Below are 19,722 nucleotides of genomic sequence, written 5' to 3' on the forward strand. Positions count from 1 at the left end.
TAGTACATACAGAAGCCTTTTTAATCAGAAAATGAGCCAGAATAATGAAGCTCATCTGCCACAATTAATAAATAGTAGTGCAATTTTAGGAACTATTTACTTACTAATCCTATCTTAAATACTAGTAATTCATTTTCAAGTGCCTATAATTTAGAGATATAAGCATAAAGAGGAGTATATGTTTACGTTAAAAAAGCTGGAAGTAATAATTCTAATACTCAAAATTAGATAGGCAATGTAAGCATGGTAATGGTAAAAAAGACAAATAAAACAAAATAAGCTAACCAATTAGCTGTGTGGTGAAAAACGGCCACTTCCGTATACGAGCGCAGTAGCTGTGCAGCAGCAACATAATATTCCGCTTCTAATTTCTTGCCATTTGCATTCTTCACCACTACCAGCTAGCATGGCAGCTTCTTCTTCTTCTTCAGCTCCAGCTCCAGCTCCAGAGATTCAACCTGCAGCTTCTTCTCCCAATGATGTCCAAATAACATTTCAAGTTTCTAGAAAAGAACCACATTATGAGAATTTTGCTTACGTGAACAGCAAGACGTTAAAACTTTTCCCTCTTCAGCTCTTGAAGAAGAGATTCTTAAAGGATAACAAGGTTGCCTACGTTGCACAAATTAATGACAAGCTGGTCCTGCAAATAAGATATCCTTTTATTTTATTCATTCCTTTAATTAATACTCCACTCTACTACCTATTATCTTTGTCTATAGATATAGATTTCTTAATTATGTACATATGGTTTCTGTTGATTTTTCTATTAGCCTTAGCCATGATTATTAAGTACTATTTCACCACTTTTCATGATCTGACGTGTTGCTACCTGCTGCCGCCATGAAACTGGTCTACTCTACCTAGATTTGCCTTTTCAGTATAGTATACTGCTCCATCTTTTTTGTTTTTATTCTTTCAAAAAACTCTAGTTTCTTCTATTGATTTGCTGCCATGGGTTCTTAAGCTGACGGTTCCGTATTCAGCCTCCTCATCCCTATATTTTGTTTCCGGGATAAAATCGTTCTATATTTTTTTTTAATTGTCTTTTAAGCTTATTCTTTCAAAAATATTCTCTACCTATTTAATTTATTCTTTCAAATTTATTTACTCCCTTTATTTGATAATTTGTGCATGTATTACTCCACTGTCACACTTGTTATTTTCTTCTCGAGCTAATTAATCAGTGCCACATTTTATTTTGCTCTTGAAATAGGGTGTAATGTTTTTCTTCGCAAAGTACAATAATTACTCTTAAAATCGTTTACAAGTTCTTTTAGCAAAGTTGTAATGGATTTTCAAGCTTCTGGAAGTTTTGGCACCGTACGTCGTACCTATTTTTGATTTTGTTAATTGATATAAAAGTTGAAATATAACTCAGAAGGTTCTTCTTCCTTTTATTTGCATTCTTTCGATATAAGACTTGTTTAATTATCTCAATCATCCTCGGGTTTTTTTAGTGGATATTGATCTTTTGGAAACTGTATGTTTTATATTCATTGCCCATTCTGATATGACTTTATCTGTGTATTGGGGTTGTGATTGCTTTTGCCCTTTCTAGCTGCCATTTTTACCAATAATGGAGTAGTTTTTTAATTTCTTCAAGTGTAGTATCAATTCTTTTTTTTTTAGCGCATAAGATAAGCTTTCGTTATTAGCATATAATTGCTCACTTGGAAGAACATGCAAAGAATTTTAGAGGGACATCTGGTCTTATTCTATAAAAAATGGCCTTTGGGGGAAAATTGGTTATAATACAGTGGTAAAAAAAAAATTGCCTTTGGGCTTGTTGAACTAGGACAAAATGGCAGGGGTTCATGTTTCACTAGATAAGATACTTTTCATTTCACAAAATAGGATTATTATTGTTATTCTTGAAAGTTCAAAAGCTCCGAGCTAAACTTTACTGTTGCTCTTCTTTTATTAGTAGGAGTATATATTATGATGGAGATTAAGAGAATGCAGATAGAGCACAAACAATCCACGTCGTCTTTCCTAACTCTTTTAGTTTACAGCGGATAATTCGGTTCCAGATAACCATGTTGCTATTAATTATCTCCACGCAGATTTTTTGGATATGTTGTATGGAGAAGTTGTTCGTTTGAAATCGTGAGTTTCAGATCTATATAGTCATTTTCCTTTTAAGCAGTCGAGTTTAATTTTATTGTTTGAAATCTAAAGCTCCATCAATAATTAATGACAATATTTCCGTAGGTTCACTATCTCTCCACCTCCAGATTTGGAATTAAGCACACTTGGGCTCGAAGTTGAAGACACCGGAGGAAGACGTGTCACGGTAAATCATAGTTGCATCTGATTTTTACTTTAATTGCTCTTATTTTTATAGTTGCATCTGATTTGTTCTTTAATTGCTCTTATTTGTTGTTGATGAAGTATAACTAACGATTTTGGTGTTATAGGCTTCTCATCAAGATATTGCAAAAAGTTTCATCGGGAAATTCAAGGGACAAATATTTTGTAAGAAACAATTACTGTTCTTCGACCACAACGGTGTAATGATACATATGAGAGTGTCATTTGTCATCCACGAGCTGGCGAAGGTGGTAGAGGAAAACTTTCGAAGAAGACAGAGATACACTTCTTCGAGTCAGATGCATTTGAGGTGCGCAAAATAGTGAATTAGAGGCAACACCAATATTATCTTATTACATGTTGCCTTAGAATTAAAAGCACTTGAGATTTTATCTCTCTTTCTTGGTTGTATGTGCACTCATGCGGATGACTGCTCCCTTGGCAAAATGAGCAATGATCTGTTTCTCATTTCTCTGGTTCAATGGTGTTTAAGCTGATATTTGTAAGTTAAAATAATAGAGTCTTGGATGCAAATTCCCTTGTTTTCTCTAATATTATCTTTCTGTGGACTAAATATTTTAGTTACATGTTAGATAATATGGTCTCATCATTGAAATCTTTCATATGTTTCAACTTTCTTCAAATTGATTCATTGTGCAGTCACGACCCGAAATTTTTCACCGACGGGACCGTGATTGCGCCTAACATTTCACTTGCCAGGCAAGCCAACGTTAGAGAGTCATTAAACCAATTCCTTATTTTCATTCATTAAGTAACAATAATTAACTAAAATGAAATATAATAAGTGCGAAATATCATAAAAACTGTATTAATTACTACCACCCGGATCTGGAGTCACAATTCACGAGCATTCTAGAATTTACTGCAAGTAATAGTGTACCGACAGACCTACCTTGAGTCTCCGGATAACGGACCAATAGCAAGATCTCGATCAACCCGAGCCGGTATCAAAATCTACACAGAAAGTGCAGAGTGCAGCATCAGTACAACCGACCCCGTGTACTAGTAAGTGTCGAGCTTAACCTCGACAAAGTAGTGACGAGGCTAAGGCAAGGCACCTACAATATACGCAAATAACAGGAATGAAGAACTAAACAGGAAATGTCGGGATGGGAAACATACTGAGGGGAATACAAGATAAAGAACTACAACAAAATGATCACCGGAGCAGTCCATATACCATGAATCAACAGGAATAGTGAATACAGTAAAGAAAAATGCACGGCATCACCCTTCGTGCTTTTACTCTCAATCTCACCATAAAATTAATAGAAACGGCACGACATCACCCTTCGTGCTTTTACTCTCATATCATGGCACGGCATCACCCTTCGTGCATTAACACTCACAATATGGCACGACATCACCCTTCGTGCATTAACACTCACAATATGGCACGACATCACTCTTCGTGCATTAACTCTCACAATATGATACGACATCACCCTTCGTGCATTAACACTCACAATATGGCACGACATCACCCTTCGTGAATTAACACTCTCCCTTACCATAATGCAATGCATAAATAACAATAGGGATATAGAATAACAAGTACAAACCTTACTTCAACATTTGGTTCCATAATTTCAATCTCAACTTGAAATAAAAACTCAATTATCACCAGAAAATTCCGTAAACATGATAAGAACGATAATTTGAACAACACTAGTATAACACGTAGCAATTTGGCATAGGAATGAGATAATATCATAAAACAGAGAAACATGGAAAAAAACAGGTAAATTGGCGGCGCATAGGTACTCGTCACCTCACAAATATGCCGCTCACATGAATTTCAATTAGCAAATAATCTAAGGTTCCTAATTCCCTCAAGTCAGAGTTAGACACAACACTTACCTCGTTCCGAAAGCCACTTAATTCTAAATCACAGCTTTTCCTTTGGAATTCACCTCCAAACCACTCGTATCTATTCAAAAATGACTCAATAATATCAAATATTGCTAAAGGAATAAATTATATTGCTTAAATTAAATTTTTTAATTTTTCCTTCAAAAGTCGAAAAATCGACCGCGGGCCCGCTTGGTCAAAAACTGAGATTCGGACCAAAATCTTTTTACCCATTCACCCCCGAGCCCGAATATGTAATTAGTTTTGGAATCCGGCCTCAAATTGAGGACTAAATTCCCAAATTCCGGAAATCCCTATTTTCTACCCTAACCCCTAATTCTACCATAAAAACTCTAGATTTTTGGTTGATAATTCAAGGAATGTAATGGGTAATTGAAAGAAAATGGTTTAAAATCACTTACCAACACTTTGGGGAAGAAAATGGCTCTTGAAAATCGCCTCTACCCGTTTGGTTCTTGAAAAATATTGAAGAAATGGCTTAAACTCGTGTTTGATTCTTTTTTCTGCACTGGCCGACAGTGTGCATCGCATTCGCGAGGCCACTGTCGCGTTCGCGAAGGGTACTGGCTGCCAAGCCTTCGCGTTCGCGAGACCCAGATCGCGTTCGCGATGGTTACGCCCCTCTGGCCTTCGCGTTCGCGAGACGTTGCTCGCGTTCGCGATGAAAGAACGACCAACCCTCCCCCAGGTCCCCAAGTGCTTCGCGTTCGCGTTGAGCCGGTCGCGTTCGCGAAGGGTAAATCCCCCATCACTTCGCGTTCGCTACCAGATCTTCGCGTTCGCGAAGAAGAAGTTTCATCCTCATCATATTACTCTTCGCGTTCGCGAGAGGACCTTCGCGAACGCGAAGAAGGATTTGACAGACACTAGAATCTGCAGAAAACCAGATTTTTCCAAAGTCCAAAACATCTCGTGGCGTATCCGAAATTCACCCGAGCCCTCGGGGCTCCAAACCAAACATGTACACAAGTCTAAAAACATCATACGAACTTGCTCGCGCGATCAAATCGCCAAAATAACACCTAGAACTCTAAATTTAGCACCAATTCAAATGAAATTCTCAAGAACACTTTAAAATCCATAACTTCTCTCCGTTTCTCACCAAATTTTACACACAAGTTTTAAATATCATAATGAGACTGTATCGGGCTCTGGAATCAAAATACGGACCCAATACTAAAAATGCCAAATATCAATCAATTCTTAAAAATAAATAATTTTCAAACTTTTAATTTTCATCAAAAATTCATATCTTGAGCTAGGGACCTCCGAATTCGATTCTGGGCATACACCTAGGTCCCATAATTCGATACGGACCTACCGAGACCGTCAAAGCACGGATCCGGGCCTGTTTACCACAAATGTTGACCAAAGTCAACTAAAATCAACTTTTAAGGCAAAAATTCTTATTTTCATTAGTTTTCAACATAAAGCTTTCCGAAAACCTGCTCGGGTTGTGCATGCAAATCGAGGAGGGTAAAAATGAGATTTTTAAGGCTTAAGAGTGCAGATTCGAGTTCTAAAACATAAGATGACCTTTTGGGTAATCACATTCTCCACCTCTAAAACAACTGTTCGTCCTCGAACGGACATAGAAAAATACTTGGGCTGGTGAAAAAGTGGGGATATCTACTCCGCATATCGGACTTGGACTCCCAAGTAACTGCCTCAATAGGCTGACCTCTCCACTGCACTCGAACTGAAGGGTAACTCTTTGACCTCAACCGACGAACCTGCCGGTCTAGAATGGCCATCGGCTCCTCCTCGTAAGTCAAATCCTTGTCCAACTGGACATAGCTGAAATCTAACATGTGGGACGGGTCACCATGATATTTCTAGAGCATGGACACATGGAATACCGGATGAACTGAGGATAACCCTGGAGGCAACGCAAGTTTATAAGCTACCTCCCCCACTCTCTCGAGGATCTCAAATGGCCCGATATACCTTGGGCTCAACTTGCCCTTCTTCCCAAATCTCATAACACCCTTCATGGGTGATACCCGAAGCAATATTCTTTCTCCAACCATGAATGCAATATCACGAACTTTACGGTCAGCATTACTCTTTTGCCTGGACTGAGCTGATTCTGTATAATCTTGACCTTGTCCAAGGCCTCCTGAACTAAATTTGTACCCAATAACCGAGCCTCCCCCGGTTCGAACCTCCCAACTGGCGACCTACACCGTCTACCATATAATGCATCATAGGGAGCCAACAGAATGCTCGACTGGTAGCTATTATTGTAAGCAAACTCTGCTAACGGCAAAAACTGATCCCAAGAACCTCCAAAGTCAATAACACAGGCGCAGAGCATATCTTCCAAAATCTGAATAGTACGCTCGGACTGCCCGTCCGTCTGAGGATGAAATGTTGTTCTCAACTCAACCCGCATACCCAACTCACGCTGAACTTCCCTCTAAAAGTGCGAGGTAAACTGCGTACCTCGATCAGAAATGATAGACACGGGCACACCGTGAAGACGGACGATCTCACGAATATAAATCTATGCCAACCGCTCCGAGGAATAGGTAATTGCCACAAGAATGAAATGCGCTGACTTAGTCAGCCTATCCATAATGACCCAAACTGTATCGAACTTCCTCTGAGTCCATGAAAGTCCAACAACAAAAACAAAATCCATAGTGATACGCTCCCACTTCCACTCAGGAATATCTAACCTCTGAAGTAAACCATCGGGTCTCTGATGCTCACACTTTACCTGCTGGCAATTTAGGCACCGAGCTACATAGGCAACTATGTCCTTCTTCATTCGCTTCTACCAATAATGCTGCCTCAAGTCCTGATACATCTTGGCGGCGCCCGAATGGATAGAATACGGGGAACTGTGGGACTCCTCAAGGATCAACTTACGAAGTCCATCCACATTAGGCACACAAATATGACTCTGCATCCTCAAAACTCCGTCATCTCCAACAGTAACCCGCTTGGCACCACCGTGCCGCACTGTGTCTCTAAGGACAAGCAAATGAGGATCGTCATCCTGCCGATCTCTAATGCGCTCAAACAAGGAAGATCGATCGACTGTACAAGCTAGAACACGGCTGGGCTTAGAAACATCCAACCTCACGAACTGGTTGGCCAAGGCCTGAAAATCCAATGCAAGCGGCCTTTCATCAACTGGAATATATGCAAGGCTACCCATACTGATTGACTTTCTACTCACAGCATCGGCCGCCACATTGGCCTTTCCGGGATGATACAATATGGTAATATCATAGTCTTTCAATAGCTCCAGCCACCTCCTCTGCCTCAAATTGAGTTCCTTCTGCTTGAACAAATACTACAAGCTCTGATGATCAGTGAATACCTCACATGGCACGCCGTAAAGATAGTGCCTCCAAATCTTCAGCGCGTGAACAATGGCTACCAGCTCTAGGTCATGAACAGGGTAATTGTTCTCGTGAACCTTCAGCTGTCGTGAAGCATAGGCAATAACCTTGCCACCCTGCATCAATACCGCACCCAGACCAATACGAGATGCGTCACAATATACTGTATAAGATCCTGAACCTGTGGGTAACACCAATACCGGTGTCGTAGTCAAAGTTGTCTTGAGCTTCTGAAAGCTCACTTTACACTCGTCTGACCACCTGAACGGGGCACCCTTCTGGGTCAATCTGGTCAACGAGGCTGCTATGGATGAAAACCCCTCCACGAATCGACGGTAATAACCTGCCAAACTCAGGAAACTACGGATCTCTGTAGCTGATGTGGGTGTAGGCCAATTCTGGACTGCCTCAACCTTCTTGGGATCCACCTGAATACCCTCTGCTGATACTACCGGTGCCGTAGTCAAAGCTGTCTTGAGCTTCTGAAATCTCACTTTACACTCGTCTGACCACTTGAATGGGGCACCCTTCTGGGTCAATCTGGTCAACGGGGCTGCTATGGATGAAAATCCCTCCACGAATCGACGGTAATAGCCTGCCAAACCCAGGAAACTACGGATCTCTGTAGCTGATGTGGGTGTAGGCCAATTCTGGAATGCTTCAACCTTCTTGGGATCCACTTGAATACCCTCTGCTGATACAACGTGACCTAAGAAAGCAACTGAACTCAACCAAAACTCGCATTTTGAGAACTTAGCATATAACTAGCTGTCTTTCAGAGTCTGAGGAACGATCCGAAGGTGCTGCTCATGCTCCTCTCGATTGTGGGAGTAGATCAAGATATCATCAGTAAACACAACCACAAAGAAATCCAGGTAGGGTTTGAACACCCAGTTCATCAAATCCATAAATGCTGCTTGGGGAATTTATCAGCCTAAATGACATCACTAGAAACTCATAATGCCCATACCGGGTCCGAAAAGTTGTCTTAGGAACATCGGATGCCCTAATCGTCAACTGATGGTAGCCAGATCTCAAATCAATCTTTGAAAACACCTTGGCACCCTGAAGCTGATCAAATAAATCATCAATCCTCGGCAATGGATATTTTTTCTTGGTGGTGACTTTGTTCAACTGCCGATAATCTATACACATCCTCATCGATATATCTTTCTTCTTCATAAACAACACAGGTGCACCCCAGGGCGAGACACTAGGTCTAATGAAGCCCTTATCAAGAAAATCTTGCAACTGCTCCTTCAATTCTTTCAACTCTGGCGGGGCCATGCGATATGGCAGAATGGAAATAGGCTGAGTGCCCGGAGCCAAATCAATGCAGAAATCAATATCCCTGTCGGGTGGCATCCCCGGCAGCTCTGCAGGAAACACTTATGGAAACTCACGAACAACCGGCACCGAATCTATGGTAGGAACCTCCGCACTAGAATCGCGGACATAGGCCAAATAAGCTAGACACCCCTTCTCGACCATATGCCGAGCCTTCACATAAGAGATAACCCTGCTGGCAGAATGGCCAAGATTCTCTCTCCACTCTAATCGAGGCAACCCTGCAAGGCTAAGGTCACCGTCTTGGCGTGACAATCTAATATAGCATGATAAGGTGACAGCCAATCCATACCCAGTATGACATCAAAATCAACCATGTCGAGAAGTAGAATATCTACACGAGTCTCAAGACTCCCAATGGTGACCACACACGAACGATAAACAAGATCTACAACAATAACATCTCCCACTGGTGTGGACACATACACAGGAGCACTCAAAGAATCACGGGGCACAACCAAATAGGAAGCAATATAGGATGGCACATAGGAGTAAGTAGATCCCGGATCAAATAGAACTGAAGCATCTCTACTGCAAACTGAAACAGTACCTGTGATAACAGCGTCAGATGACTCAGCCTCAGGCCTGGCTAGGAAAGCATAACACCGGGGCTGGCCCCACCTCCCTGAACTACGTCCCTTGGACGACCTCTAGCTGGCTGGTCTCCACCTCTAACGGCCTGACCTCCACCTATAACTGCCTGACCCATGCCTCTGACTGGCTGAGCAGGTGGCGCAGCAACTGGTGCCGGAACCATGGCGCGAGAACTCTGATGCTGTGAGCTGCCCGTTGCCTGAGGGCAAAATCTAGCAATGTGCCTCGGATCACCACAAGTATAACATAACCTCGGCTGTTGTGACTGCTGACCATGAAACTGACCCTGTCGACCTGAATAACCACCCTGATAACTCTGGAGTGGAAGTGCACTAATAGAGGCTGGTGGTGCACTGTAGGCTAGCTAGTCGGAATAATGCATCTGAGGGCCACGACCACCTGAGGCACCGTGGGATGCCTGGAGTGCTGAATGAAACGGCCTGGGAGGATGGCCTCTACCAAAAGTACTCCTGCCTCTAGATGAGGCACCGCTGAACTCACCGGAATGACGAGGCCTCTTGTTAGAGCCCTGACTTCCCTAAGTAAGAACCATCTCGACTCGTCTGGCGACATTAGCAGCCGCCTAAAAAGAAATCTCACTCCCAGTCTCCTTAACCATCTGCAATCTGATAGGCTGAGCAAGTCCATCAATAAACCTCCTCACCATCTCTCTCTCGGTGGGAAGTAGAAGAATGGCATGACGGGCCAAATCCACAAAACGGTTCTTATACTGAGTAACAGTCATACAGCCCTGCTGGAGACGCTCAAACTGACGGCGACGCTCCTCTCTCAATTTGATAAGCAGAAACTTCTCTATGAAGAGCTAAGAGAACTGGTCCCAAGTAAGAGAAGGCGACCCAGCTGGTCTGGTCAACAAGTAATCTCTCCACCATTTCTTGGCGGAACCAGTCATCTGAAATGCAGCAAAATCGACCCCATTGTTCTCCACCATACCCATGTTCCATAGAACCTCGTAACAACTGTCAAGATACTCTTGGGGGTCCTCTGAAGGAGCACCACTGAAGTGAACAGGAAAGAGCTTGGTAAACCTGTCCAATCTCTATAGAGCCTCAGAAGACATAGCTGACCCATCTCTACCTGTGCCGCAATAAGCGGCTGAACTAATCTGATTGGCTGGGCTACTGGTGCCATGGGAAATGCGCCAGTCTGGGTCACACTCTCCATAAGGCCCACCAAACGGACCAAGGCGTCCTGAAGTACTGGGGTAGCAATGAACCCCTCCGGAACCTGAGCTGGTCCGACAGGAACAGTCTGGGCTGAAACCTCCTCGTCAATCTCTATCTGAGGCTCCACTGCTGGGGCTGCTGCTCGGGCCCTAGTCTGAGCCCTACCCCTGCCTCGACCTCTACCCTGCGTAGGAGCTGTCACTGGAGGTTCTGGCTGCTGCTCAGCTGAGGAAGCGGTACATTTTTTCGCCATCTGCGAGAGAATAAGAGTAGAAAAATTCAATCAGTATTGAGAAAGCAAAATCGCACGACAGAGAAGAATAGAAGTGAAAGTTGTTCCTAAACTTCATAGCCTCTGGAAGATAAGCACAGACGTCTCCGCACCGATCCTCCAGACTCTACTAAGCTAGCTCGTGAATCGTGAGACCTAGGCAACCTAGTGCTCTGATACCAACAGTCACGACCTGAAATTTTCCACCGACGGGACCGTGATGGCGCTTAACATTTCACTTGCCAAGCAAGCCAATGTCAGAGAGTCATTAAACCAATTCCTTATTTTCATTCATTAAGTAACAATAATTAACTAAAATAAAATATAATAAGTGCGAATTATCATAAAAACTGTATTAATTACTACAAACCGGATCTGGAGTCACAATTCACGAGCATTCTAGAATTTACTACAAGTAATAGTCTGAAAGAAATACAACTGTCTTAATAAAAGAAAAAGTAGAACAGAAATGATAGACGGGGACTTCAAGGTCTGTGAACGCCGACAGACCTACCTTGAGTCTCCGGATAAGGGACCAATAGCAAGATCTCGATCAACCCGAGCCGGTATCAAAATCTGCACAGAAAGTGCAGAGTGCAACATCAGTACAACCGACCCCATGTACTGGTAAGTGTCGAGCCTAACCTCGACGAAGTAGTGACGAGGCTAAGACAAGGCACCTACAATCAACCTGTACAATTTAACAGTGTATACGCAAATAACAGGAATGAAGAACTAAACAGAAAATGTCGGGAGGGGAAACATACTGAGGGGAATACAAGATAAAGAACTACAACAAAATGATCACCGGAGCAGTCCATATACCATGAATCAACAGGAATAGTGAACACAGTAAAGAAAAATGCACGGCATCACCCTTCGTGCTTTTACTCTCAATCTCACCATAAAATTAATAGAAACGACACGACATCACCCTTCGTGCTTTTACTCTCATATCATGGAATGGCATCACCCTTCGTGCATTAAAACTCACAATACGGCAGGGCATCACCTTCGTGCATTAACACTCACAATATGGCACGGAATCACCCTTCGTGCATTAACTCTCACAATATGGCACGACATCACCCTTCGTGCATTAACACTCACAATATGGCACGACATCACCCTTCGTGCATTAACACTCTCCCTTACCATAATGCAATGCATAAATAACAACAGAGATATAGAATAACTAGTACAAACCTTACTTCAACATTTGGTTCCATAATTTCAATCTCAACTTGAAATAAAAACTCAATTATCACCAGAAAATTCCGTAAACATGATAAGAACGATAATTTGAACAACACTAGTATAACACGTAGCAATTTGGCATAGGAATGAGACAATATCAGAAAAACAGAGAAACATGGAAAAAAACAGGTAAATTGGCGGCGCATAGGTACACGTCACCTCACAAATACGCCGCTCACATGAATTTCAATTAGCAAATAATCTAAGGTTCCTAATTCCCTCAAGTCAGAGTTAGACACAACACTTACCTCGCTCCGAAGGCCACTTAATTCTCAATCACAACTTTTCCTTTGGAATTCACCTCCAAACCACTCGTATCTATTCAAAAATGACTCAATAATATCAAATATTGCTAAAGAAATCAATTATATGCTTAAGTTAAATTTTTTGATTTTTCCTTCAAAAGTCGAAAAATCGACCCCGGGCCCGCATGGTCAAAAACCGAGGTTCGGACCAAAACCTTTTTACCCATTCACCCCCGTTCCCGAATATGTAATTAGTTTTGGAATCCGAATTCAAATTGAGGTCTAAATCCCCAAATTCCCGAAATCCCTATTTTCTACCCTAACCCCTAATTCTACCATAAAAACTCTAGAGTTTTGGTTAATAATTCAAGGAATGTAATGGGTAATTAAAAGAAAATGGTTAGAATCACTTACCAATACTTTGGGGAAGAAAATGGCTCTTGAAAATCGCCTCTACCCGTTTGGTTCTTGAAAAATGTTGAAGAAATGGCTTAAACCCGTGTTTGATTCTGTTTTATGCACTGGGCGACAGTGTGCATCGCGTTCGCGAGGCCACTGTCGCGTTCACGAAGGGTACTGGCTGCCAAGCCTTCGCATTCGCGAGACCCAGATCGCGTTCGCAATGGCTACGCCCCTCTGGCCTTCGCGTTCGCGTGACGTTGCTCGCGTTCGCGATGAAGGAACGACCAACCCTCCCCCAGGTCCCCAAGTGCTTCGCGTTCGCGTTGAGCCGGTCGCGTTCGCGAAGGGTAAATCCCCCATCACTTCGCGTTTGCGAGTAGACCTTCGTATTCTCGAAGAAGAAGTGTCAGCCTCATCAGATTACTCTTCGCGTTTGCGAGAGGATCTTTGCGAACGCGAAGAAGGATTTGACAGACACCAGAATCTGCAGAAAATTAGATTTTTTCCTAGGTCCAAAACATCTCGTGGCCTATCCGAAACTCACCCGAGCCCTCGGGGCTCCAAACTAAACATGCACACAAGTCAAAAAACATCATACGAACTTGCTCGCGCGATCAAATTGCCAAAACACCTAGAAGTTTAAATATAGCACCAATTAAAATGAAATTTTCAAGAGCACTTTAAAATCCATAACTTCTCAACTGGACGGTCGAATCATGTCAAATCAACTCCGTTTCTCACCAAATTTCACAGACAAGTCTTAAATATCATAATGAGACTGTACTCGGCTCCGGAACCAAAATACGGACCCGATACTAAAAATGCCAACTATCAATCAATTCTTAAAAACAAATAATTTTCAAACTTTTAATTTTCATCAAAAATTCATATCTTGAGCTAGGGACCTTCGAATTTGATTTCGGGCATACACCCAGGTCTCATAATTCGATACGGACCTACCGAGACCGTCAAAGCATGGATCAGGGCCCGTTTACCAAAAATGTTGACCGAAGTCAACTAAAATCAACTTTTAAGGCAAAAATTCTTATTTTCATTAGTTTTCAACATAAAGCTTTTCGGAAACCTGTCCGGGCTACGCACTAAAATCGAGGAGAGTAAAATGAGATTTTTAAGGCTTAAGAGTGCAGATTCGAGTTCTAAAACATAAGATGACTTTTTGGGTCATCATATGTTCATCTTTAATGATGGTTATATCTATTAGATAGTGGAGTATATTTTCTTTGTTAGTCAGTCATTCATTTATTGATTAGTCATGATTGCTGACTTTTGGCTCCATAGCATTGTTTTGTGCCACTGCATGTGTTAACTATGCAAAATTAGTTCTTTCCAAATCTTATTTGCTGAGTATCTACCATCCATCTTCAAATGTTGTTTGTATGTACATTGTTGTGCACGATGTACATTGTTGTGCACGTGAAATCGCGGTAGTCCCTTTGATGGAACCTGTGTTGGAGTTTGCTGCCCGAAGGAGCTAAGATCAGCCCTTTTCTGAAGATTGTTGACATGCTGACCTTAGGAATTGTTGATGGATTATTCTGATAAGTAGCATGCTTCATGAGTTGTTAAGAGTTTTATGCTGCATGTCATACATTAATTGGTTATAGCCTCTATTGAAAACAAGTAAATGTACCCTTTATTTCAGACGAGTATGCCGTAGTTTGGTTTATGTTTTTGGTATAAATCATTACCTTAGGGGGGAAAACTCCGTCAGCTCATTATAACTTGGAACCAGCTTAAATGTCAATTAACCAAAATAAAGCTTAATATTTATAATTATAGTATGCAGGTGTGCTGCTAAATGTTAATGTTTTTACTTTGCTCACCCACGAAGTAACAATTACTGTACTATAGTTACTAATTCTTTTAGCTGCATTTTAATAGATTTTCAAGCTTCTGTAAATTTTGGCACCAGCATACCTATTTTTATTACTAGTATGAGTACTTCTTAGAATGTATTTAGTTTTTTCTATTTGATTTTGATATGTGATGTACTAGCTGTGCAATTTAACTGATTTTGAATAGTGAAGTAAAGTTCAAATGGCACTGAAGAATTCTTAGAATCATGTAGATTTCTGCTTCCTTTTAGTTTGCACTGTTTCTTTTCTGAAACTTCACATGACAACAGTCAACTCGATAAAAGACTTGTTTAACTTGCACATTGGAGATTCAGTCTTCCTTGGGGTTTTAGTAGAAATTCTTTTCTGATGTGGATTATTCCGATAAGTAATATGCTTCATGAGTTGTTAAGTTTTTTTATCTTACATCTCATACTTTCATTGGTTATAGCCTCTATCTGAAAGAAGTAATGTACTCTTTGTTACAGACTAGTATCCCAAAGGTTGATTTAAGTTTACAGTAGAAATCTTTACTTTAGGGGGAAACTCCGTTAGTTCATTCTAAGTTTTTTTCTAAATCTGAATGTTGATGTTCTTTGCATCTAGAAGAAAGAGAGACGAAGATGACTAAAATGACACTAGAGGGTGTAATATGGAGGAGACCCTTCACAAACTGCATATATAGTGCTAGAAGAAATGATATTTTAACATTTAAGCTTGAGAAAAGAAGTTTCAGTGCATTCTTATATGAGTTTTTAATTGCTTTTAACAATGCTGAGTCACTTGATAGGTAAGTGGTCAAAAAGAACTCAAAGAGGTTTTAAGAAGAGATATCGATGTTCGTGATCTTGCCGCTGAAATGAAATCCTTGGGAGTTGGGGGTCTAGGGAATGAACTCAACCATATCTTCTCCATGCTAGTTGTCCCTTGCTTTATACCACGTGCCATCACAAGAGAGTAAGTTTTTTAATTTGTTCTCCATTTTAATGTAAACTTGTCTGTTGTAACAAAATTTTTGTGTTTTTCTAATGTAGGATTCGCTTCAAAAACAAACAAGGTTTAATCCTTCATGGGCCACCTGGAACGGGATAAACCTCGATAGCACGAGCCATTGCGAAAATTCTCAATGGAAAATTACAGGTTTGTGAATGCTTTTATTTCAGGAAAATTATTTCTTCTTTAAATCAGTTGCTTTCTTTAAAGCCTTTGACTTTGTTTTCAGGTTGTCAGAGGACCCGAAATATTTAGTCAACTTACAGGATCAAGTGAGGCCAAGATAAGGGAGGTGTTTTATTCAGCCATTAATGATCTTGAAGCAAAAGGTAAGTATTTTAGTCTGCTTTAGATTAGTTTGTAGTTTTTGTCATGTACAGGAGAAATAGTAGCTAGGAAATCAAGATTAGTTAGTTGTTAGTGAAATTAGTTGAGAAATCAGTCTAAACACCAGTCTATAAAATAATTCGAGCCACATTAATGAAGGACCACACTAGAGAAGGAAATCAAACTTAACGGTGTAACACTATTGGTTTTTGGTTGACCTCTTGCCCAAATGATACAATGAAAAGAAGTCTGCTGTCAAATTTAGAAATGATTGTTGATTGGGGATATGCCGATGAGAGTTTTTATCCTTTGGGAATACCAAGCCTGGATGTTGCTCAAAGCATAAGGTTAATCAGTTCTCTGCTAAATGCAGTGCATGATGAAGATTTGTGTCTCTGGATATTTGATAGACTCATAGTCCATGGAAGTTTACATGAATGTCTTTCCTCCTGTCAAGCAAATGTTTCTCTGTTGCTTATGGTTCTAAAAGGGGAAATACAAAACCAATTTTGATCTTTGATCCAGGAGGTAATATAATCGAGGTGTCCGCTCGCAGCTCTATCCTGTCTAAGGACTCAATTCTTTCCTTCATAGTAAGTGTGTGCTCTCAGTTGGGATAATCAGGTTGCTCTGGTTCTGAATGTGGATATCACAATTTCCAGCATGTTTGAGTGTTTTTATTCTGTCTTTTCCACTGGTTACGAAGTTGAAGCTACCAATATGGTGTTTGATCTACTGAATCAAGTGAAAGAGTTGTTTCAGCAAATGAAAGTGACTGCAACATTGACCTTGAGGACAAGGCAGTTTTCAAGCAGTGGGGAATGTCATGTACAGGAGAAATAGTAATTAGGAAATCAAGATTAGTTAGTTGTTAGTGAAATTAGTTGGGAAATCAGTTTAAACACCAGCCTATAAATAATTCGAGCCACATAAGTAAAGGACCAAGAATGAAAATATGAAAAATTCCCCTTTCTCTCAATCTTTCCTATCCTAATTCTCTCCCTTCTCTCTGTGGCTATATCTCCCTTCCCTTCTCTCTCGGTCTCTTTCCTTCTCTCTTCTCTTCCTAATCCAATTCTTTATCATTTAAGAATTAAGATGTGCTTATAGATATCAATGGAGTTCGTTCTAGTTCTTAGTTACTGATTGTAATCATTGAGTTGTACATTACAGTTTTTGATTCAAAATCCGATCACCTTTATCATCGACTCTCTATATGACGCTTTTTTTTTGTTTAGGTGAGGAGAGTCCTCTGCATGTGATAGTTTTTGACGAGTTAGATTCCATTTCAAGGCAAAGAGGAACTAATCCATTTAACACCACGGGTGATCGGATTGTGAACCAGCTTCTCACTATGGTGGGCCTCAAACACTCTAGTCTCTCTATGCATTCGTTTTTCTTAATCTAAGCTCTCTATATTATGCCTAATTATTAATGTCTTGCTAGATTGATGGATACACTAGCTTAAGCAATATATTGCTAATTGGGACGACGAACAGGATAGATTTAATTGACACTGCATTGACGAGGTATACTTTTTATTTCCTTATCATGATCCAATACTTAGCCCTCTACTATCCTCTATATCAATAAACTTTAGTTAATTTTAACATAATATGATTTGATTTTAGGCCGGGTAGATTCGAGTTACATCTGAAAATTGGTCTTCCCGATGAAGCGGGACGACTGGAGATTCTGAGGATTAATGTTAAGAGACTTCAATGGAGGGGGATGATAGATCCACATCTGGAACTCCAGAAGATAGGTTAGTTTAATACTACCTCCGTTTCAATTTAAATAATATACTTTCCTTATTAGTCTATTCCAAAAAGAATGACATATTTTACCCACTTTACTCTTAATAAAAAACTTTTATAGCATTCAGTTAAAAAATAAATAGCCACACAAATGTCATGATCCCACCAAACTTTTGCCCCTTAAACTTTTAGGATCACATGTTTCAAAAGTCTTGTTTTGTTTTTTTCTTAAACTCCGTACTCAGTCAAACTACCTCATCTAATTTGAAACGGAGGGAGTAATATTTTGTATCTTAAGATATTGTGCTCTAAGAAAATAAGTTTTCAGGGAGTAAATACATGTTCAATATGCAGTTACAGATACAGAAGGATTTAGCGGAGCTGATCTCGAGGCATTAATTCAGACTGCATACTGCAACGCGATGGATCGTCATGTGAAATCGGATATATCCAAAACCGATTGGGCAGCTATTATAGTTGTGGCGCCGGATATTTATAGGGCAGTTGTTGCTCTCAGAACTGCAAAGGTAAAATTTAAACTTCTATTCTGTTTGAAAGAGTTATATTGGTACTTTACTATTATAAGACTTCTAAAATATGTTCTCTCTGCTCAATATGTTTTTGCAGGACTGTAGTGCTAAGGGCTGAAAATACAGTCATTCACCAAAGTTAGAGGCCTTGCAGTACTCTTATCATGTTTTCATCTTACAGTTCTTTTGGATTTTAGATTTCAAGTTTTAAGTTTCAATAGTTCACAGACTTATTATGTTTTAAGTTTAGATTACTGAAACATTTTTGTGCTGCTACTCAAGTTTAGATTACTGAAATATTTCACGACTTCATTATGGCGAGACACAAGTATATCTGTATTTCCGGGTTGCGAGTATATCTTGTGTGTGTTTGTGTTACTGCTAGATATCTATTTCTTCTTTACTGATATCGACTGTTCAAGCTTGTTTGACAGCTGATACTACTAACTATAAAAGTCCTTGGTAAAGAAAATTTTCGAAATTAATATTGAATTTGACTAGCTTGATTTTTACCATCAAGTTTGCAGCTTTGCAGCACTCATATAGTCATATCAGGATATACTAGCTGTAGATCCTATGGTTTAAGACTGGTTCCTTTCATGGTCTTTCTTTTTAAAAAATAGATTGGTTCCTGTCATGGTTGATGAGAGGTTGACATTGCAAGCTAATGTAGGAGGATATAATGTATTGGCTCTAGTGCTGCATATTAGTCGAGTAAGAGTTGCAGCTACTCGTGTGATGCTCACGAAATCATTGACACATTATTTTAATCACATTTGACTTTTATGGTGTGTCAAGAGTAATTCAATTACGTAGTCAATGAGTGACGATTAGAAAATATCTGCCTCTGCTCAAAGAAATCCTTGGTTGTAGCTGGCTACTGATAGGACTTTATAAAAGGAAATGGAAATCAAAGAGAACAAGTTTGGTACATCTGAGGCAGAAAGTCTAAAGGAAAATATACTGGTTCATAGCATGAAAGTTTAGATTAGTGAAATTTCCTAACCACTCATAAATACCGATGAGCACTACATATTGTTACCAGGAGGATACTTTTCCCCTTCCTTCTGTAGCTTGAATCCGATCCGCGTATATGCCCACTAGTGTATATATGAATCTCGAAAGAAACTAAATTGAAAATTCGATTCTGCACTTTAATTGACATTTGATGTTACTGCTCCACTGTCTTTTACCATCACCGTGAGCCGAGGGTCTATCGGAAACAGCCTTTCTACTCCTCTGGAGTAAGGGTAAGGTTTGCGTACAGACTATCCTCTCCACACCCCACTTGTGGGATTCCACTGGATTGTTGTTGCTTTTGTTAAACACAGCTATATCTGCCGAAGTTTCAGTCAATGAAGGCTTGGATATTGGCCAGACTTTCTGTGCTATTGTAC

The 19,722-nt window shown here is 40.4% G+C and overlaps 1 protein-coding gene across 1 annotated transcript; it reads left to right on the plus strand.

Moving 5' to 3' along the window:
• The first annotated feature begins 958 nt into the window (after window positions 1-958).
• LOC104104283 (uncharacterized) lies at window positions 959-18,646 on the plus strand. The gene is made up of 11 exons (XM_070201863.1): window positions 959-2,109; window positions 2,215-2,296; window positions 2,421-2,623; window positions 15,509-15,675; window positions 15,753-15,858; window positions 15,941-16,040; window positions 17,277-17,395; window positions 17,485-17,567; window positions 17,670-17,803; window positions 18,150-18,322; window positions 18,423-18,646. The coding sequence occupies exons 7-11, from the start codon at window positions 17,393-17,395 to the stop codon at window positions 18,441-18,443; spliced, it is 414 nt and encodes a 137-aa protein (XP_070057964.1). The 5' UTR covers window positions 959-2,109; window positions 2,215-2,296; window positions 2,421-2,623; window positions 15,509-15,675; window positions 15,753-15,858; window positions 15,941-16,040; window positions 17,277-17,392; the 3' UTR covers window positions 18,444-18,646.
• Window positions 18,647-19,722: the final 1,076 nt, after the last annotated feature.

This window comes from Nicotiana tomentosiformis, chromosome 4 (assembly GCF_000390325.3).
Source record: "Nicotiana tomentosiformis chromosome 4, ASM39032v3, whole genome shotgun sequence".
Classification (NCBI taxonomy): Eukaryota; Viridiplantae; Streptophyta; class Magnoliopsida; order Solanales; family Solanaceae; genus Nicotiana; species Nicotiana tomentosiformis.

Bases quoted from the DNA above. Each gene is read 5' to 3' on its own strand.
- LOC104104283 (XM_070201863.1), top strand. The intron at 17,804-18,149 runs GTTAGTTTAATA...TTCAATATGCAG, and splicing joins TCTGGAACTCCAGAAGATAG to TTACAGATACAGAAGGATTT. The intron at 18,323-18,422 runs GTAAAATTTAAA...ATGTTTTTGCAG, and splicing joins TTGCTCTCAGAACTGCAAAG to GACTGTAGTGCTAAGGGCTG.